Here is a 24,008-nt window from a genome sequence, read left to right as displayed (position 1 = left end):
AAGGTTGTTGGTATCACCTAAAACTTTGGGATGGATACAGTTAATACATACTTACGTACAGTGTGCGACAAAACTAAAGCACGGATTCTACCTTATCGGTATTTAACTCAATAAAATCATAGAGTAGGCATTGAATGATGTTTTATTGAGTTGTATTATTAGTTCATGTATTCTTCTTTTAAAATTAGTAAAAATTAAACAAATTAACTTATTCAAAAAATATCTAAAATTCTATATATGAAAATCTCCAAAAATCTGGTGCGACAAAACTAAAGCACATAACTAAGAATTCACATTAATTGTTTGTCTAACGGTTTGTAATGATCAGAAAATATTGTATATGTGTAGTTATTAGCTAAATAGAAAAATATTAGTGCATATTCAGTTGCAGTTCGTTATTCAATACGTTTGGTTGTATGTTAAAGTGAAAGATATATCAATGGCTCGAAATTACTATTCTGTTAATTTTAGAGAAAAAATTGTTAGTTATTTTAAGAAAAGAGAATCGGCTATGACTATAGCAAAACAGTTTGGAATAAATCATCCTATTGTTTCCCGAACATTAAGCCGATTTCGCAAATCAGGCTCTTCAGTTACAGTGCATAGAGGTAGAAGGCCGCGGAAAACAACCGATCGAGAGGATAAGGCAGTCATTCGGGCAATAAAAAATTAGGCTTTATATCGGCAATATCTATTGTAAGATAATTACGGTTAAATATATTACAGAGCTCCATACAACGTCGAGCTGTCCATGGGGGGTTTTCATGCTACCTGTAGCAAGTTAGTGCAAAAAAGCCGTATTATTTATTTAAAGAACAGACTGGCGCGATTGGAATTTGTGAGGATGCACATAAATTGAACGATTACCAAATGGTAAACTGTACTTTTTTCTGGCGAACTGAAGTTTAATATCAAAGATTGAGATGGGCTGAAGCTGGTAGGCAGACCGAAGGGACAACGCCTAAATCAGCGCTATAAAACAAGCGCGGTGAAACATGGTGGAGACAATGTACTAGTGTGGGGTTGTTTTCCAGAGAATGGAATTGGGCCAATTCATTATATAAACAGTACAATGGACAAATGCAAGCATAAAAATATTTTTCAAAATATTATACTGCCGCATGCTGCAAAAGAAATGCCTTTCAAATGGAGTGATCAACAAGACAACGAACAGAAACATACTGCTATTTGTGTAAAACAGTGGTTTGTTGATAACATGATTGAGGTTTCGAAGTGACCCGCATAATCACCAGATCTCAATCCCATAGAGAACCAATGGGAAATTGTGGATCGAAAAATTTGACTTAAGAATTGTAAAAATAAGGACGCTTTATTCAGACAAGTAAAGGAAGCATGGAAAAGCATTTCATGTGTCACATCAAATAAATTAATTACGTCCATTCCTAGCCGATGTGCAGCTATATTAAAAAATAAGGGATACACAACCAAAAAATAAAAAGATAAAATTTTTTCAACCATAAAATCATTTCGTGCTTTAGTTTTGTCGCACCAGATTTTTGGAATTTTTCATATATGGAATTTTATATTTTTTGTTAATAAGTTAATATGTTTAATTTTTACAAATTTTAAAAGAACACAAGTCAATAAAACATCATTCAATGCCTACTTTATGATTTTATTCAGTTAAATACCGGTAAGGTAGAATTCGTGCATTATAGAAAGGATGATGAGACGATTTGAATTCCGGATGACTGTCTGTCCTTCGATCCGTAAACGATTAAGGAGGGGCATGTGAGGTTTTAAAAATTGTGAAAAGGTGGGCATGGCCGAGCCCTCTAATAGGTTTTATGTATGTATCTCCCAAATCATAAGAGCCGATGTAAAAATTTAACCTTTAAGGAAAATCTCATATCTCCGGATCTATTCGATTAATTCCAAACAAATGCATAACATTATTATGGCGTGTATGAAAGCGACCAAAATCGCCTTTGAGATATGCCATCTATAGTATAAAAATTGTCAATGCTCCCAGATACCGATTATATTGACCCCAGTGCCTGTTGCTAATTTCTTTCCGAAAATATCGGTTAATATGTGAGATATATTATTGCAATTCTGATATAGCCTTTTTCTGATAATATGCCTGTATGTCAAAAACGGATTGAATGGGGGTTAGCCGCCATACGCTTAATAAAAATATTTTCGAACTTCCTGTTTAATTTATACCGCTTTTATCGATCAAGGTGTGAGTTATTTTAATGAAAATAAGAGAGCGTATTTTTAATAACAATGTATCTTTGTACCTAAAATGAATAAAATCTTGTCAACACTTGCCCTAACCCCCATTTAACTAATATCAGTGTTTCAAACATCCGACTGACTTTATCCATATGTATGTACACATGTACATTATGGATAGTATATACTATAGATATATTAATGATAGTATGTGAGGTACCTTAATCAAACGCATTGCATTCTGTTAATATTATGTCGTATTGCCAAAAATACATAAAATACATAAAAATGGCCATATCTCCCATAATCTTATATAAGATTTTCAAACATCCGTTTGGTCCTATACCATTCACAACAGTCAATATGTATGGTTTCTTATCAAAAATAACTGAATATATGTATGCAAAAAAATTGTAAATCTAGTCTACGAATTACCCCTGCTCCCATATACTACTATGAAGATCAATTTTGTCCATTTATCTCCTACATATGTACATATGTTTGTACTGAAAACTAAAATTTAAAAAGTCACAACTTTGAATGGTTATATAACTGGAAATATCAATAATATCTGAATTCATGACACCTGCTACTTTTTTTTTGATCGGTTTCAATTCTGATTCCGACAACTATTAAATCCCACAACACCCCTTATTGTTTTCTTTTTACGTGAATACATTTGTGAAAGCGCCTATGTGTATGCAATATTTTTTTTATTATTAATGTCCCTGACTGTACTGACTGTTAATCATTTCATTTCCGCTCTTGAATTTACATTTTTATGTTAACATCACTGTTACTTTTTTCCATTGTGCGCTATTATTTTGATATTTCTAACACTGAAAAGAAAATGGCAGAGACCCTATGAAGAATACACATATACCGTCAACTTCAGTATTTGAGTCGATTTATGCTGCTTTGTACATCTGTCTATCCGTTCCTTTGTCTGTGTATATGCGAACTAGTCCTTTAGTTTTTGAGATACTAATATGAAATTTTGCACCCGTCCTTATGGCACGAAAAAGCTTTTCGAACGACGGATATTTGATCATTAGCATTTCCAAGTTAGAAAACAATTCATGCTTTTTACATTTCTTTTTTTTTTTTATATATTTCTTTAAAACAAATTCTTCCGCCCAATTGCGCTCAATTATTTGATCGGAAAGATTTTTTGAGTATAATGATTTTTTACAATCAAACAAGAGGGCAACTTCCATAACCAGTACAATATGCAACTGATTTGTGCGATTTGACGAGTAACTTTTATGTAAACACCTGAAAGTATGCAATACATTGTTTTAACTTATCAGTTGATGGTACTGTTAATTATCATTTCAAAGTGCTGTTAACCAATTTATTAACTCTATTAAAGTCGTAACATTATGTGGTGTGTTAACAGAAAAGTATTTATTATGTTCAGTATTTCCAATTATTTGGTTTTGTATCCGAATTCAATAATTTTGATGTTTAATTTATCTTTTATATTTTTGTTTTTTGGGGATTTTAGAATTTAAAAAATATATATTTGGTCTTTGTTGATATTTATTATTTTTAAAAGCCTATTGTGTTTTAAAAAGCTTTAAAAATTCGGGATTAAAACCGAAAAAGATTATTCCATACTTTTGCTAATTAAAATTTGAAGAAATATGGCATTGCTAATAAATCTTGAAACCATTCATTTTTGAAAATCATGCAGCATATGTGTTATTCTTTATAAATCAAACTTTTCATAAGGGAGGCGTTGGGGTTTCAAGGTAAAAAAATACTTATTTTGCGAAATTACTTCTTAAATATTATATTATTCGTACCTTTTATTCATTACTGAGCATACCTTTGACAATATAGGGTTATTTTTCTTCGTCACACGTAGACACGTTTTTTCAAAACTACTTTTTCAAAGTCCCTTTTCACTGTCATTTCAAAAATACTTGACCGATTCATTTCAAACATTGTACCATTTTTGACATATAAAATATATACATTAGGGTGTGTCATTCTGAGACAACCTTTTTTTCAACTGAAAAACAGGCTCAAAACTCTCGAAAATGTGTAAAAAAAAGTCACTTAAAAGATGAGCTCTTAATATTAATATTAAGAGGTGCCTATTTCAAATTTTCTGTTTTCCATATAAATTAAATGGAAAAAAATCATTTTTTTTTGGTGGTTATTGTGCGGAGGTTTTATATGCGCCCCGATAGCTGCCAGTAGGGATGGTAAACTCGATTCCGATTTTACTCGAAAATCGAGTTTTCTCGTGAAATAATCGATTTTTCGGAATCGATCTGCAGTAGTCGAAGTCGATTAAGAATCGGTTCTCATCATCTTTTGAGTGACTTTTTTTTACACATTTTCGAAAGTTTTGAGTCTGTTTTTCAGCTGAAAAAAAAGGTTGCCTCAAAATGGCACAAACTAATATACATATATACATATACATATATACTATATAATAGTATAAATTAGTAACTATTTTTTTTACATTGAGGGTGTTTTCCAACCACAGAATAACGGAATTTTTTAGTAGAAAATAATTTTTGATTTGATTATAATTTGACTAATTTTTCTTGGTTTATTATTTTCGGCTGGAAGCCGAGTTATGGTGAACACTGCAAATATTTTTTTTCCAAGACGTTCTGGGGGAAGCTCTGTTACCGACTTATGCTTTAATATTTCTGAATGAAAAAATTGCCCTATATTGCTCAATAATTTACAAAAGTGCCGAATAAAATCCATATTTAAGAAATAAATTTGTAAAAAAAAGTATTTTTTTTTACTATGAAACCCTTAACCCTTCCTTATAATATATATGGCACCAGCTCCGAAATTTATTCTTCCCTTGTTTTGACAAATTTTTTATAAAAATTATTGGCGAGAAAAAATCTTCATTTAATTACTTAATTCTTGTTTAATTACTAAAACAATCTATTTTTAAGAAGCTCATGTTAAAATTTGAGACTAATCGACTCAGCCGTTTTCGAATAATGTTGGTCACCGACTTTGAAAACAGCATTTTGAGAAAAACGCCTTTAAAGTTTGGCTTTGTACTTCCAAGCACTCTGAAACGCCTTTTCGAATTTGCGTGTAACATTAAGAAAATAAAATTAAAAACAATCGATTTTTTAAAAATTCTAACTGATGATTTAGAATTCATAATATAATATTTATTAGCTATAATGGGTGAATATTTGTTGTTTCTAGCGAATTCATTTTTATGATGTTTTTTTTTACTTTATTTTTAGAGTTGTTTTACAGCAAGTTGTGTTTCGGAATCGAAATTATATTTAATTTTTTTTTTTACTTTCCAACAACTTATTCTCCGATATTTGTTTGGATTTTGAGTTTTTAGCCTTACTCCTACGAGTATTACTATCTGCGACCGCTTTCTATAATAATGGCAGCCTTATTTGTTATATTTTATTAATTTCAAAGAATTCAAAGACGAACAACCCTAACACACTACTTAGCATGAAAGCTTCTGCCCATACATAACCAAAGCTCATCGATTTGTTGTCTCTGCATTTATATCATTCACAAATGTACATATGTACATATATCATATTCATTATTGTTGTCGCTCTCTATTATATTCGTTTGCGTGGTCTTTGTGAATCGCCACTTTATTTAGCTAAGACTACCTTTTACGAATTTCTTGTTTTATTAATATATTTAGTAACAACAAAAAAAACAGCAAAGACAACAGAAAAGCTTTTATTGCACAAAACCCGTTTAGCGCACTGGAATAACCTCACAGGGGGCGACTCGCTCACCTGAATGGCGCAGCCTGCCTGACTGATTCGGCTGATACGTAATGAAAATTGCAAAATATACGCAAAGGTGGCAGAAAAAAAGTGTGAACGCGTAATGGAAAAAAATACCGCCGTCAGCTGATAGTCGACAGACAAATCAGACAAATTGCGCTTGTTGTTTCTTATTTTTACTTCGCTAGATACATTTTTAAATTTTTTTTTTTTGATTTTTGCATTTATGCTTTCAACACATTGTCGAGTGGCTGGTGTTTGACCTCCGCGTGCGCTGTGTTTTTCCTGCCTCTTTTGATTTGTTATTGTTTTTGTTTTCCAAACAAAATTACTTTTGATGCTCCTCTCTTGCAAAATTATACAACAACAAAATCTACTGTGTTAATAATTTTGCAGTGTTGTTTTTTTTTTATTATTCTTATTATTTTTGTTGTTGATGTTTTTTCTTACAATTGATTTTGCTGCTGCCGGTTCGGAAATACAAAACAACATCACGGAGTTGTTGTTGCTGTCGATCATTATAATTGCTTTTTTTTAATGACATGTGTTGGTGCTGCTTGGGTGTTAGGAAAAATGAGACAAAACAACATTTGCTGAATAGCTAAATCCCAATCGCCAGTGTGGTTTTGTTTTGTTGTTGTCGTCGTTGTTATTGTTGTGCCAATTTCGAGTGTATGGCATTTTGCGGCGCCATCGCCAGCGCCTCCAACGCCAGAAATAACACATGTATATTTTTTATTGACCCATTTTATCTGGACCAAGCTTAAAACAGCAACAACATCAGTAATCTTTAAGTGGAACATATGAAGTTTGCAACATTTGCACTTAATGATTTCAATTGAAAACACGAAAAAAACTTGCCACTAATAAAAACTAATACAGCAATAAAAGCAACAACACAACTGCCTACATCAATAATAATAACAGCAACAAGAGCATAGCGCAAATGCAAGCTTAGCAATTAATTAATAAATTGCTTGCAATATTACGAACAATATTTGTTCTTTCTGTTGTTCCTTGATATTACCTTTTTTTGTTATTTTTGTAGTTGTTTCATGGTTTTTATCCATTATTATACCATTCCTATTGACTTACAGTCATGGACTGAGAAATAGCACATTTTAAAAATAAGATATTCAAATAAGTTTTCAGTTTTATCAAGTGTATGGTTTGACTTCCACAACTTTTCACGGTAAGTGTGTGCCCTTATCATGCTTGCATTGTTATTCCTTTTACTCGCACAGTAATGAAATTTGATTGGACAATGAATTATTTATACAAATATTCATTATTAATTACCAATCGTGCAAATAAGACACTGTTTTATCTACTAGTATTAAAAAAAAATAACATATTTTCAAAATTGGTGGAAATATGCATTGTACTCTGGAAAAATGTAAAGTAATATTTGATCCTTACCAGAATGACAAAAATCCAACTCAGATCGATGAAATTATGAGTTGTTCGAGGAAAATGGTTTACAAAGCCTATTTTGTTAAGTGATCCAAATTTACTCAAAAATAAAAAAAAAATCCGCAAAGCTCTTGAGCATAAAGAAACGGAACTTGTTGATAGAGTTATCATCAGAAAAAGCAAGGCTGATCCTTTAAATCATGTCGAGATATTATGCGGAAATAAACAACGAATTTGGGCTTAACATATCCAGTAGACTAGTGCGAAGACGTCTAAATGATAGTCAATTGCTTGGACGAATTGGTCCGCACGGCGGATTCCACAAAAGAGGTGCCACCAGATATTAGTGAAGAGCTTGCCCCGACGATGCCAAGTAATTTTGAAAAATTGTGGTAACACACCAAAATGCTAACGTTTTAAATTCTTAAACGTTATAATACTTATTAGATTTCTAATAAATTTATTTCATTTCCACAGAAACTAAAACACGCAATGAGAAACTCATTTTTTTAACTATTGAATAAAGCTTTTTTAATTTTTTATAAATAACTCACTTATTTTTCACTTTATGCGATGCTAATAAAAAAAATATTGGTTTTCTGTTTATATGGAAAATATATGTACATCTTTTTATGACATTCTCAAAGTTTGCCATTTCTCTGTCCATAACTGTATGTATAAGTATATTGTACTTGCGTTGCCAGCGCACCGCGGAAAGTTGTGTGAGCGTTCCACGGCAACAACAACAGCCGGTCAGCTGTGCACCCATCCGGATTTTATACTATATCTTTTTTAATTTTCTTCTTTATTACGTTCGACTCGACCAACCACTTCTACTTCTTGCTCGTTTGCAATCACCTTTTACTTCTTTTTCTTTATTTCTTTCACAAACGAGAATTTCTCGCCACTGCCAAGCGGGTTTGCATTTGCATGCATTATGTGCTACTAAGCATTCACATATATAAATACATATGTACATATAAATACGTTCGCCAGCGCCGCTTGTCTGTAGTATCTGCTTTTGATTTTTGCAGCAAACCTACAAACCCATTGGCCTATTGGCTGCCTGTCCGTCCGTCCGGCTCTAATTAACATTGCATACATAACTATTTGCTGTTGGAAAAAATCGCAATCGCATTCCGCTGTACCGGTTTGACAGCACATATACACTCGCGGGCGCAAAACGCATTTGTAAGCCTACTGGAATCGTTCTGCGAATCCGAACTAGTTAATATAGCTGACGAATGTACGTGGGTGGCTAATTAATTGGTGCTCACATGTGAAACTCATGTTCAATGCAACTCTGTGTAATTTTGTGTGAGAGGATGTGAAGTACTTATTAGTTCAATGGTTCAGTGATCGATATTGATCTAATTTCATTCATGCTTCAGTTAGTGACCGACGTTCCGCCTTTTCGTACTTACCCCTTTTATCAAACGAAATTTGTCAAAAATTAGACTCGTAACAAAAATATAGAAATCTCTTTGTGTTGCCATTGCTACATTTGTATACATGGTTTTGCATAAATCTAGCTGTCAGTTATAATTTTTTATAATTCTGCAATTCACAAGTCTCATAAAGTTGTAAGTTATAACGATTCGAAAACATAGCATTGAGAATTGTAAATGTGTAAACTCATTTTTGTATGAAATCCAAAACCAATTTTTTTTAAACAAGTGTAAAAATTTATAATTTTACGATTTTACGATGCTTTACGACAGGTTGTGAGTACCCCAAATGTAAAAGAAAAATAGACTAACATCCAATAATTAAAATAGTCTACCTATTTATAAATAACAGTATTCGACTGTGATTCTGAGTTAGTATAATAATATTTCAAATGTAAATATTCAAGTTTATTTTTTAATTACTACTATCGAGACTGGCAACCCTGTATTGTAAGAGAGCAATCAGCTGATTCGGACTACAGTTTTGCATTGGTCGCTAACTAAAGCATTAGGCATTTTATGTACAATCGTGTATGAGGGTAAAAGCTGATGGGAAGAATTCTATACAATACTGTCTATCTTTTATATACGATATGATCATTAGAATGCGACCTCTTTTCAACTTATCATATGTTAGATCGCAAATCAGTTTGATTTTTCAACAATAATTACTAAAATAGGAAAATTTTAAAATTTTCCAACTCGATGCGGCTCAGCTGGTCTTGTAACTATTATAGTCTTGTTAACAAAAACATTCGTCGAATACTCTATAAAAATATTCCCATAATTGACAACCGTTGGTTTAATATTTAATACAGTTACTCCGGTTAAGTAGCACCTCGTTTAAGTGCCGAATTCTCTTATCTGTCTGTGTCTTACTTCATCTCACGACTTTTTTTAAATATATAGAAATTATTCTTTTAAGTTCCACACAATTTTGTGCTTCATTTTTATTTAATTAATACTTCTATATCGATAATCTTTTCGTGCCTATTCTATATAATCTATATAACTATATAATATTAATATATGGTACACACTATCCCTCATTTTCTCTGTCACAAAAAGTTTGATTGAACAAAACAACTTACATAATTTATTACAATATCTAGTATATAATACTTATTTCCGAGAAGCAACAACCATAAAGTATAGAAACTTATATTAAACGTAAAAATCATGTACTTCAAAACACATACTTACATACAGCCGTGTAACCACGCTAAATCTTACCTTCAAATGTAATGTTTCTGATAAAGAGTTTATAAGCCACTTCACTTACCAGAAAACATTTTGCTGAAAGTCACATCAAATGCAGAAAAAAATTGTCGCATTCGTTGAAACTATTTAATTCTAAAAATATTCCCGAACAGTGTTTTAATCGTGTGCCTCTTTTTTAAAAGCTATTTGTTTAAAATAAATATTCAGAAATCCTGGTGGACAACTCGAACTTATTGTTTTTAAACTCAGTTCTAAAAAAACTCGTGCATAGATCTTTTTGAAACTAATCGAAATAGATACAGGAGAAGGAGATGAAGTAAATTCTGTATATATCTGTCTGTCTGGAAATTTTTGAATAAAATTGAGATAGCTTGGTGAAATGTTTTACAAATCTTTGTGGAAATCTAGAAAAAAATGGTTTTGCAGATGGTAGAAATCGCATCTTTGCCACACTCACAAAACTGTAAAGAGCTAAGTATAAATTAAAAATTAAGCGAAGGATCACATTATATAGCTCTATCGTTATTTGAAAAAAAAAAAAACAGAGAAATAATAAATAAATATCAACCAATTTAACACAACTGCTATCAGATTCTTTCTCTTTTTAATATATACATAAATAAAGCTCCATTGAACACAGCGAAATAAAAGTGAATACAAATATTGCCTCCATCTAAAAATTGTCTCAAGTGCCCAGATACCCAATGAGAGAACCTGAGTACAATATCGGCAAATTTGTAAGATAGCTTATAAAACATGCCCTTGATAATAATGTGACGTAAGCGTTAATAAAATCTGGTCAATATTTCCTCTTTCCTATATAACTAATAATAAGGTATCTTAAGTGCAAAAATGGATAAATTCAGATCTACACTCCTCCTAACCCCCATATACCTTATAATGAATTTCGAACTTATGGTTGATTTTATATGTAAGGTACTTCCGCCAAATTAAGGCTTCACAAGAACCCATTCCTACATATGTATGTTTTTCCTTATTCTAGTAAACTCTATAGCCAATATATCGATGAAATTGTGAGAAAATTGCGTGTCAAGGCTTAATGACCTTCTTTGAATAAAAACAAATAGAAATTTTAATTCTTAATTTTTCTAAATTTGTTTCATCAAAATCGGACAAGTGGTTCGCGAAAAAACATCAAGATAAGGAAAAAAGGTACTCACTCAAAAGACAAAAAAAAAACGTTACCAGTGAAACTTTAGTTGATCCCTAAAAAGGTATTACTACCACCTTTGCATATTAAATTGAGTTTGATGAAGAGATAAGAGAACTAATGAAAGATAAAACATTTTAGGAAATGATCATAAAACTGAAATGCGACCCTGGAGTGCCTTTGAAATCGTTGACAAAGCTGACAATTACAAAGATCTTTGGATTGAACCACTTACTGCCTATAAAAAAAACACTCCTTAAATTTTATTGAGATAATTCACATATTGGTCGGCATATGCGATATAAATTCAATAAATAAAAAATGTTAGGTATATGAGGGCTAAAGGAAAAATTTTCCCGGTTCAACCCATATACTGACAAACTATTTTCAAGAAATAATTATCTCCAAATTTTAATTATATATCTCACACGTTGACCGAAATTTTGGGTAAAAAGTCAACTGGGGACAATTTGTCGTCATAAGACTAAAATTTGGACATACTACAAAGGCACTTTTTGTGGCTCTTTTAAAGCCCTCTTATGCCATCTCAGGTACCATCTTAATTTTTACTAAAGTTTTCGCTTGTATAGACGTACAGCCACTCGGATTCCAACTCGTCTCATGATCCTGATCATTTACATACATAAGTATATACATACATAACCCTATCTAAGCCGATTATTTTTACAATGTGATACAAACAACCGTTAGGTGAACAAAACTATTATACTCTGCAGCAACATGTTGCAAGAGTATAAAAATAACAGGAACTACAAGTTGTACACGAACTTTTTTAAAGCTTTTTATGAAATTTTGTACCTTCATCAGAGATACATAATTTGAACGAAATACAGTTAAACTTCTGTAATTCGATCACCATAATCTACAAACTCTGAGTTAGAGCGACTTCAAATTATCGACGTTGTTATTAAAACATAAAATGTTTCTTGAAGGTGGTAAATATAAATAGATTTATACACAGTTTTATTTATTTGCTTCGCATACAGTTTTTTACTTATGTATGTACTTAACATGTATCCTGTAATTTTCGGCTGAACATACAACACTGCTGGTCTTAGGTTAGACGCACCAACGTTTTTTTTTTAATAAATTGTTATATTGTCCAAAATGCTTTTTTTGTCGAAGTTCGAATCTTGTCCAAAAAATATTTGCTCATAGTTCGTTGATTTGCGAAAAAATAACTGTACATTCGAAGATTCCAGAAATGTCTATGGCAATCACGTGCGCTTGCGATTGGTCATTGAAATAGACGCACTTTATATTTCTTTGTCTTGCGTAAACAAGTGCACTTTTTGTTATTAAGAAAGTACTAAAAATAAGCAAATAAATTGTTTTCGAGCTATATTTAAAGTAATAATGGGAAAAGCTACTATTCTGAGCTTATTGGAACGTGAAAAAGTAGACTTTTTTCACTCCCAAGGGCTATCCAATCGAAACATCGCCAAACAGATAAAAACGCAGCTCCAGAACCGTTGATAGATATTTAAAGGATCCAGAAGAATATGGAAAAAACTTTAAAGGAAAACAGAAAGCGCTGTCTGAACAATCAGTACGCAAAATTGTTAGAATTGCTTCAAATTCGACTAAGTCTGCAGCTAAGATTAAGGAACTAGCCGGAGTAAAAGCAAGCCTTTCAACTGTTCAGCGTACAATTAGAAATGCAAAACACCTAAAGTGTTTAAAAATCAAGAAAAAACCACCTCTGAATGAACTACGCAAAGAAAAACGTCTTCGATTCGCGAAAGAATACATGACATGGACTGTTCAATCTGGCACGCGACTTAATGATTGGCGTTCAGTGGTCTTTACTGATGAAGAACGTTTTAATTTAGATGGCTCTGATGGCTTTCAATACTATTATCACGATTTGCGGAAAGATGAGTTATATTTAACTCGCCACCATAGCCGAGAAGGTGGAGTCATGGTGTGGGGTGCCATCACGTTTTATGGAACGATTGACTTGGTTTTTATCGATCAGAAGATGAACGGCGCTCGCTTCAAAACATTATTGGAGTCCGTATTTCTACAATTAAGAGATCTCTTTGGACCAATTCCTTGGATTTTTCAACAAGACAATGCTCCCATTCATAACGCCCGGGTAGTAAAGTCGTTTATTTCGAGTCAAAACGTTAATGTCATGACCTGGCCACCATATTCTCCAGATCTGAACATAATTGAAAATGTTTGGGGCTGGCTAACACGGAAGGTATACGAAGGAGGAAAGCAATACGGAGATAAGGAAACATTAACTGCAGCTATTAGAGATGCTTGGAGGGAAATTTCCTTGAGCTACATAGATTCTCTGTATCATTCTATGAATGACCGGATATATGAAGTTATTACCAACAAAGGAGGAAGTACTCATTACTGAAATTATTATTTCTTTATTTCTAATAAACCAAATAGTTATAGGAACTAAAAATTTAAGTTAAAAAAAAATTTATTTTCTTATAAAAAATTTAAAAGCGTATGTGCGTCTATTCTAATGACCAAGAAAAAGGCACCTTTTTTTGAGTAACTTTAAGAAAATGTTTGAAAAACACAATTTTGTTAAGCGTGAATAAATATTTGAATACTATATTTATATTATCATTAATTTATCCATGTTTTTGCATTTCAACTTTTTTTCAATCATCATTAAAATAATAAATATTTAAACAATTGTAATGCAATTGAACGTGCGTCTAACCTATTGACCAGCAGTGTATATATTTATTGCTTGATTGTTTCAGTATAAAAAGATTATAATCTGTTTAATGCTTTGAAGTGAACCTGAGTGGTATTAATATTCACATTTAAATAGGAATTGCAAAGAAATGCATTTCATCATTTTTGAATAATTTTTTCTTCAGAGTCGTTATCGTGTTCCATGGTGCTTGAAGTTATATGCTTTAGGTGATAAATCCTGCTGAACAAATTTCATTGTATTGTGCCAACTTAAAAATTCGATTAATAGAAGGAATTTTCTTGTATGGAATCTTTGTATTTGTGAAGGGTGTTATGGTTTCGGTGCAACTGAAATTAACGTTTTCCTTGTTTTTAATTTTTTAAGTAGCACATTCATCATCGCGCTTGTACTTACGACTTTTCGCACAATTATGGTATTTTTTCTTCGTTTTCGCGTGGAGATGAAAGCGAAAGTGAAGGTCGCATAGCTGAAGAACCGCTGACACTAAGTATTTTAGGTGGAATTGTGTGCATTTGAATATACAGTATACTCTCGAAAAGTAAATCGATTGGTATTTTGGGTAATTTACTTTTTCGAATAATTTACTTTTCCAAATATATACATAAATTATCTGTTTTTATAATATTAAATGCATTTTTAAACTTAAAAAATTCATTCATTTATTTGCTTCAATAAAACATATGGATTTACATGAAAAACATATGTATTTATTATAAAGAGAAAAAATTTTGAATATTCTTTTGTTTTTTTTTTTCTTTTGCAATATATTTTCTGGTAATTTACATATGTACATATCTCAAAGTTTATTTACTAAACAGACGCGAAAAACAAGAGAGTAAGTGTTTTTGCAACATCGTAAAAAACGCTGCATGCTTCGTTTCGAATTTTTTATCACACTCTCTGAAAAGTAAATTAAAAAATTTACTTTTTCGAGGTGCATGTGTAATCTTAAAGGTGATTTACTTTTCCGCGATTATTTACTTTCTGAGAATTTACTTTTCGAGAGTATACTGTATTTATATACACACATATGTACTATATATATGTGTGTGTGATGGAGTTTTTCAGTGGCTTTGCGCTCATTCACATCACTATTGATTATTGGTTGTTAACAATTCATGGTTGTATTTTCCGCTGAAATTTATGTTATAACGCACTTAACAGTTGTCTGACGACAACAACAATATCGCTTTAGCAAAACAAAGTTCACTAACATCAAACAACAATCATTTACTGGACGACCTGTTGTCTGCAGCCCATTCATGGGTGGCATTCGAAAGAGCCAAAAATACAACTTCACACCACAATAACAGCTACAACAACAACTAATTATCTCCAAATATTACAAAACGTTGCATGCTTGTTACTTTTTAATAACCGTTTGAAAAAGAAAGTGAGTTTGCTTTGACGCAATAACAATATATACAACGCTGCTGTGCGTTTGTGTGTGTGTTCATGCTGAGAGCTGCGGAGTTGGAAGTTATGTATGCTTTATAGCGAAACCTCTCCAATATAAAAATTCGTACCCATTCAAAAATCGCTGACTTTTTGGCTAAAAGACTCGCTTACAATTTCTTGCCAACCCCCCACACGACAAACACTAAGCACCATTGGAAGCAAACAACAGCTACAAAAACAAAACAACAACCAACTGCTGTTGTAGATGAGATTTAGATAAACAAAGTTTTTGATTATGCGTTAGGGTGAAGTGCCACCGTTACCAACACTACTGCTGCTAACACAATCACCGACGACGAAGCAAAGAGTACATCTATTGCTCTTCAAAGTGGCTATTGTTGCTTCGTCTTACATTATGTGTTGGCATTTACCGCCAGCTCTATGGCATAATTATTGTCTCATCACTTTCTGTCTCTTCTCCTCCTCCTCCTTCATATCTCGCCTCTCCTCCTTCTCCTGCTTTTTCTCCTAAATGAAAAGTGTTGAGTGTGCTTATACCTCTTAAGGCATACTGCAAATGGCAACAACAATAATTCGAACATCAAAAAGTCGGCATTGCCATTATAAGGAAAAAGTTAACAAATAGCATAAAGAAAAAAGTTAGCAAATAATAAAATCAACGCAATGTTCATAGTTGTGGCTGCCGATGGTACTCTGGCGGTGTTTGTATCATGTCATGATTTATCTAGCCATTGAAATTGATAATTAACAAAGTGCCCGACAGACAGTTAACCGTCAAATTACCTAATTGTGTTGTTAACTGAATTGAACAGGTTTATATTTAGTAAGTCTCAGTTATTCCCCATGATTTTCATACTAATTTTCCTACCTACACCAAACCAACTTGGTTCTATGGATCTAGTATCTTATCGAAACTGCCTAGGAGCTAATTCAATAAATTTGTACACATATCTTGAACTATACTGCAATATCTTTTTGCACTAATTAGTAAGTGAGAAGTTCCCAGGTTAGTCAGAATTTATATTAGACAAGTACTGTCAGTTTGGAAACATTTCCCAAAGCTATTTAATGCATTTCAGTCAGTCGTATGACGCAGTAGTAATGAGACACGGTCAACTCCGAGAGAGAGATGCTCGGAGTAACTCGTTCTTAAACTTTTGCAATGGATGGTTTCAATTTAATGAAGTATTTTCCTGATTTGGAAAGGATTGCGTCGACTTTAAGCGTAAGAAAAAAATGATCTTCACTTCCTTCCTCTGAGATTCTGCTTTACTATTGCCCACACATTTTCTATCGGATTCGCATCAGGCGACTGTGAAGGCCAATCTAACACCTCAACACCATTTCGCTGTTTCCACTCTGCACACATTCGACTGCGATGTTTGGGGTCATTGTCTTCTTGCAAAATCGAAGAGTGTCCTCTTCTCCCGAACATCTTTGCAGCTGATGGTAATAAAGCTGTTTGATAAATTTTGTTCATCAAAACCGCATTCAAGTTGCTGGTAAACACGAAAAGGCGTCCAAATCCTTTTTCTGAGAAACATCCCGAAACATGGACCTTCACTGGGTGTTTAACAGTTCGTTGGAGCAATCGATTGTTAGCGGTACACCAAGATCGATTTATGTTACTATTTGCCCAAAATGAAGATTCATCCGTGAATATTACATTATTCCAATTCCGTTCTGAATTGGCGCGGGCCCAGGCGAGTCTTTTTTCAACGTGTGATGATGAGAACAACGGTTTTTTAAGAGAGCTGCGGTATTTGACGTCGTTAGCGCCTAAACGTTTTCGAATCGTCTCTACCGATATTTTAACAACACATTTCTCTACAAATTCTTTAGCTTTACGCAACTGCTTTGGTGAGGTCATTTTTTAAGGCCCCGCCCAGGCAAATCGTCGACATTTTTTACTTCTAAATACCGATTCGTCCACTTCGTTACGAATGACTTCGACTTCTTCATATATTTTGCTGCAGCTAAACGTGACATTTTAGGCCCACTAGGGTGTAGACAAAGAAATACAGTTTCAAATCGCTCTTCGTACGCGGAACTCGTTTTTTAAAACAACGTGCACTTTGTAATAGTTTCACGAAACTGACAGTTTTTGCAATGCGTACTACAAAAATGATGTCGCTACCAAGGTGCATTAAAATTATTTTGATAACGGCACTCTATGTGCAAATTTTGCCGATCACGATTCTACTAGACAGACTGTAAATCAAAATTATTGTTCGGTTTTTGAATATTCTAAACTCACTGTGCAGTTACACTCGCTTCTTAAATTATTCACTTCAGTTAGTTTGATTGTGATTGTGCGCACGCTCGATTTATTGTAATTCATAGTTCACGGTTGTGTGTCCAGCAGCTCCTCCAGCCAAACAATAGGCCATCTCCGGTGAGATATAATGCCACTACGGCGCTTATACACAATATCCAAATACTTACTAACTAACTACAATTTATACCGCTTCTAGGAGCGTAAAGTAAGCACACATTTGAGCTCATCAATTTTAGTCAGTGTATATTGCATGAGGTGTGCGTGAGTGCGAGTTGATTTGACGAAATGTTTTTGATCACTAAACGAATCGAATTGCCCCAAGTGTGGGAATATACATATGTATGGGTATGTGTAGTTACGACTGAAAGTTGGTGGCATAGATTTTTTTGTATTTACAAATTAAAGCAATGTAAATGTACTTTTTTATAGATGTGTGTGCAATTTTTTATGTATTTTTTTATTTTTCTGTAGCCTATAGGGAACGCCGCTGACAGTCTAAGCGGCAAGTGCAGCAACGGCATTGCGTAAAAATAACCAATTCAAAATTTTATGCAAATGGAAAACAATCTCATACCTTTTAACAGATGCTTTCTGCATTTATGGAAACAAAAAATGTATGAGTGTATATGTATATACACACATGGTCAAAATAATAAGTACATACACCGTTGTAGCATTCAATGACTAATAAATTATCTTTTATTCATGTTTAAAGAGAAATAATATCATATTTAATTTCATATATGGCTTAAATAACAAAAATAAAGATATTTGTAATAATTGTTGAAATAGGACCGTAATTTTCTAGCAAATAAAAAAAAGACTAAAAAAATAGCTGAACAAAATAATGAGTGCATCAGGCAACTGTGAATGAAAAAATGTATTAGTTTGAGTTTTCTGTCTCCTATTTGATTTTTGCTTACTTTTTTCATCCGTATCTAGTATATCCGCCATTATTTTCAATTCCTATAGATATTCGTTTTGGCATACTGAAGATAAGTTTGCGGCACGTATCAATTGGAATCTCATATCAGGTTTTTTCAACAAAATTCCCTAACTGATCCTTATTTTGGAACGATTGCTTCCCAATCCGTTGCTTTAGTTCCCCCCCAAAGATATCCTGCTGAAATTTCTATATTAGTGGAATACTTTCTTCAGCATATGGTAGCATTGTTATTCCAAGATATCTTTATATTGGAACCTATTCATAGTGCCTGAAATACGATGTAATACCATTACACCATACCACGAAAAGCAGCCCCAGACAGCCACCATGTTTAACGGTCTTTTTTGTAGACTGTGAATGCAATTCTTTGCTTTTCGGACGATGAACATTCCCTCAGGCATCATTTCCGAACAAATTAATTTTTGTTTCGTCGCCCCACAAGATATTGCGCCCACTTGGGCCGGACCAATTTGCATGATTTTTCGCGAATTATAATCTATAAATTTTTCTTCTAATTTTTTTTGCAATAATGGTATTCTTCTGGCTCTTTTGCCAAGTAAAGGCTACCGTCGGTCCATTCGGGAATTTATTATGCTACCAATATCGGCTGATATTATTCCTGAAGATATAAATGGGTCCTTCAGGGGATTGGGGATGAGGGATTCAGCATTTTCTATAAAAGGTACTGCCATATCGAATTTAATAAAATCAACCCGCAGTTGCATTCGTATACTTCACCAAACATTCAAAATTCAATCAAGACTGCAGCCTAAAGCAATGTACTTATTATTTTGACCATATGTGTATGTATGCGTGTATGTGCATCTGGTAAAGCTGTAGCCGCTTGTTTTCCACTGCGAGAAAACTTAGTTTTTTATTTTTAACTTCTTATTTCTAGTTTTTGTTTTTCTTCTGCCATAAGCTTTTGCTTTTGATTTTCCTATTTTTCATTTATTTTCCTTAGTTTGTTTGCTCTGTAATTTGTGCACACTCACTTGTGTACCTAAACAGTACATGCAATGGCTGTACTTCCCTCTCTCCCCACACTTGCATAAAATCGCTTATCTAACTTTCACCCAACCTTAAATGAAGTATACGCTTACAAATGTATACTCTTGGATACCCCTCCTCCGAACCCTATCTCCCGCCTTAACTGACCATAAAGCAAATGTTGACTCTCATAAATCATATCGTAAAACCAAATGCAAGCCAGCAAATAAATAATAAATACACACAATATTTGAATGTGTATACGAGTACTCGTATTTGTCTTAACTAATTTTTATCTCGTCCGTAAATTTTCTAACACTGCAATTGTAGCGCTATAAAAACTAAGTTACATGGTTGTAGAAATTTTCTACGAAAAATATTGCAATTCAGTTAATTTGAAGTGGGAAATGGGTTTGCTCATTCAGAAGAATACGAGTGAAAATAATATACAGTACCATACTCTTGAAAATAATAATTAGTCGAAAACACTGTTATAAGTAATTTCGAACGAGTTTCTGCTATAATTTTTGGAGTGAGTGTTAAAGCTCTCTTGCATTTGGGGGTTTTCAAAAGTGCTAAGGCTCGTTTGAGAAGTTTTTCGTAGCAGAAGCAAAACTATAATACATATGTACCCGTTAATAACTAATTCATTGGATTGGAAAATATTTGTAAAAAAAAGCATTAAAAGCTTTATGGTTTGTACTCGTATATTGAACCTGCTGTCTTTCTTTTTGTTGTTGTTGTACTATCGGTATAAGACACATTTAAAATACGAGCAATTCTGGACTGGTTTTAAACCCTCTTTTTCTAGGTTTTTAGAATCGGTCTTATAGAATTCATTACATTCCAAGCTTTGTAGGCACTGTAATCGATTACACCAATAAAAAGCGCGAAAAACGTCAAGTAAAGCAAAATTATTCTATACTTTTTCTCAATGAGTGCCGGGAAAGTATGGCTCGTAAGAGTTCGCGCAAATAGTATGACATATGTATGTATACAATAAACTATTTATTTCGTAATCGACGTTATAGTCGTCGAGGGCAATTGATTATTGCGATTCTCCAACTTTCTTACCACTTTTGTTTAAAAATAGCCCTTAGTCGGTCGGTCTTTATAGCGACTATTCGCTTGACTGTTGAGAACTAAAAATGTCGAGAAAAAAACCGTGCACTGCATTGTTTTCATTGATTGGTGACATGAGCTCAAATTCTCATGAATAAGGACCTCTACATATAAATAGAAGTAGTAAAATATGATCATCTACTGGCCCAAGCATCTGTATCTGCATTACTTTCTTCGCCAGCCTTAGTTAACCTCACAATTGATGTAAAGAATGTTAGTAGCTAGGTTTATGATATATAAATAATATGTTCTAACATTAAGTACACAATTTCTCATATTTATTTAAATCAATTATAATTTATTAATGTACATTTTTAAATAATAATATTATATTTTTTCTCATTTCAGGTATGTATATTTTTGGTGCCCCATATAGTATTATGTACAAGATATCTATCTATGTTACTATGTAAGTATTTTTGCTAATATTAAAAGTAATTATACGATTTCGTTTTTAAATATGTTTGTATCAACAAAGAAACTTTTTTTGAAATTGTATATAACTTCTAAATTTTTTTTTGCCAAGACTTCCCGTTTGAATGAACTCCCAAACTCCAACTTTCTTTTTAGAGGTAAGCCCAGTCGAGTATGGGCTAAATGTGAACATTAGCTTTCACATTCCTACAGTACAAAGACACACAGTAATGTTTCTGTAAATTAAATGGTCGTATCTCCATCTGCCCCAGTTTTTGTGTATACCTTTACAAAAATGTTGTCTAAATTTATTGAAAAGAATTTTTAAATCTTATTAGAAAATTACCTTTAAAATTTTTGTATGTTGATTAAGACGTATTCTTGTACCTTGTACAAGGTACAGTTGTCCACAAAATAATAGGAGTGCAAATATGAAAAATGTGTTTGGCTTCATAACTTTTTTAAATCACATCTAGATGACGCGGTACAGTAACGGAACAGATAACAGGATACTAGCATTAAATTACGAAACACATTTTTATTGTGATGATCGGTATTCTACTTCTGCTTTGTGAATTCTCGGGGACACGACACTTGTTATTGCTTTCCACAAAATATTATAGAAGTGTTAGATATTTCGTTTTCAAAATAGTCCTTAACATAAAAAGTATTTACAAAATTAGAAAAGTAAGTGTAGTTCCATAATCTAGCAGAATTTTTAATTAGTTATTATTTTATTTAATCATTGGACTTTTCTCCAGTGGATAGAGGAAAGCATTGTACAGAGGAAAAGCGGGAAACGATAAAAAATTAAGAAAAGTAGTAAAACCTATAAAGAGTTCAAATAATTCATAAAATACTCTCCTCAAATGGTAGTAAATGCCTTAAATTATAGAAATAAAACTGAAATTCGTGGACGAAAGGCAAAACATCCACTGCACAAGATCGCAATATAGTACGCTACTGCAGACAGATATCAAGAAGAAAGTAGCTAAAGAGAAACCAATCAATCCGAGAGATTTATGGCAAGTAGTGAAAGATTACACTATTATAGTCGAGTTAGCAACAGCGCGCCAGTCGTTTCTTCTTTTCGCTACGCTGCGTCAACTGAATATTCCAAGCGAAGCCAGGTCCTTTTCCACCTGGTCTTGCCAACGGGGTGGAGGTCTTCCTCTGCTTCCCCCGGCGGGTAGTGCGTCGAATACTTTCAGAGCTGGAGTGTTTTCGTCCATTTGGACAACATGACCTAGCCAGCGTAGCCGCTGTCTTTTAATTCGCTGAACTATGTCAATGTCGTTGTACATCTCATACAGCCATCGTTCCATCGAATGCTATATTCACCGTGGCCAACGCGCAAAGGACCATAAATCTTTCGCAGAACCTTTCTCTCGAAAACTCGCAACGACGACTCATCAGTTGTTGTCATCGTCCAATCCCCTGCATCATATAGCAGGACGGGAATTATGAGTGGCTTATAGAGTTAGATTTTTGTTCGTCGAGAGAGGAGTTTGCTTCTCAATTGCCTACTCAGTCCGAAATAGCACCTGTTGGCAAGAGTTATCCTGCGTTGGATTTCCAGGCTGACATTGTTGGTGGTGTTTATACTGGTTCCAAAATAGACGAAATTATCTACGACTACAAAGCTATGACTGTCAACAGTAACGATATCAATATCATCGCCATACGCCAGCTGGTGTACACTCTTACAAAAGATTGGATCTGCTCGATTAAGTTCGGCAGCTCGAATTATTTTCTTCAGCAGCAGATTAAAGACGACGCACGAAAGTCGAACGTCTCGGAGAGGTCCTTCCCGATCCTGACGGCGTTTTTGGTGTCGCTCAACGTCAGTTTATACAGCCGTATTAGTTTTGCGGGGATACCAAATTCAGATATCGCGGCATAAAGACAGCTCCTTTTCATGCTGTCCAAAGCGGTTTTGAAATCGACGAAGAGGTAGTGTGTGTCGATTCTCCTTTCACGGGTTTTTTCCAAGATTTGGCGCATGGTGAATATCTGGTCGGTTGTTGAAAACCACACTGATAACTTCCAATCAGTTTGCTGACGGTGTGCTTCAATCTTTCACACAATGCTCCAGTCTTGAAACCTTCTGAAGGATTTTCGAGCATTACCCCTGTCGGCCAGCTTATCAAGTTATTTATACTCTCGCGTTTCGGCCTCTTTCTTTTTCTGTCTGCAAATCTAATGTTTCTAATGTTTTTTCTCGTTTTCTTTTTTTTAATTTTACCAACCAAAGCACGTTTTCGTTTATCTTTTGTTTTTGCGAACAATACCCATTTTGTATTTGTTTAATACTTCTGAAGTCCACATACATATACATATAAATTTTTATCTAAATTGATTAAATATTTCTTTTCACCGGTTGCCATTTTCACATTCTTCTGTGGCTTAGTCTGTGCGCTTTCGATTAATTTGCGTCAGATGGCTAAGTTTTTGTCGAGCTTTCATATCACCGAATATGACTTGCAAATAAATTATAATTAGAAAATTTCTGCACAAATACTATACTTCTTTTCTCTGACTCTATTATCTGCTCAAAGGTATTTAAAGCTTTTGTTTACATATGCTTTGGCTTATAACTGTATATTGTCTTTTATTATATGCAAATATTAATGAATAATGGCTGGCAAGATGAATATGTGGCTACGAATTTAGTGTATTTTTGGAGCTTACATACAAAATTTTCTACAGAAATAGATTAAGAGACATAAATATTTTATTTTGAGTGAAACGTCGAAAACTTGGGGAAATTGTTAATAAATGGTTTTTCTTTTTGAGTCGCAAAATGTACAGTATTTAGTGTTTGAATAGAATTTCGGCCTTGAGGCACCGTGATTGCGTCTTAGGCCACTCCGTCGATCCAATTTGTCGCTTTTTTAGCAAATCTCACCAATAAGTTTGGGG

General features: G+C 33.4%; 1 protein-coding gene across 3 annotated transcripts in view; it reads left to right on the top strand.

Moving 5' to 3' along the window:
• The window catches only part of LOC105233242 (IQ motif and SEC7 domain-containing protein 1), a 139,855-nt gene that overhangs the window by 51,728 nt on the left and 64,119 nt on the right, over positions 1 to 24,008 (top strand). Inside the window, exon 2 of one of the 3 annotated variants that reach the window (XM_049457982.1) lies at positions 21,021 to 21,081. The exons of the other annotated variants lie outside the window; for them this stretch is intronic. Within the exon in view, the coding sequence (XP_049313939.1) occupies positions 21,021 to 21,081 (61 nt within the window). The remainder of the gene's footprint in view (positions 1 to 21,020; positions 21,082 to 24,008) is intronic. 3 annotated transcript variants of the gene reach the window in all.

This window comes from Bactrocera dorsalis, chromosome 5, assembly GCF_023373825.1.
Source record: "Bactrocera dorsalis isolate Fly_Bdor chromosome 5, ASM2337382v1, whole genome shotgun sequence".
Taxonomy (NCBI): domain Eukaryota; kingdom Metazoa; phylum Arthropoda; class Insecta; order Diptera; family Tephritidae; genus Bactrocera; species Bactrocera dorsalis.
Note: the sequence above shows the minus strand (reverse complement) of the source record. Positions and strands in the feature narration are given on the sequence as shown.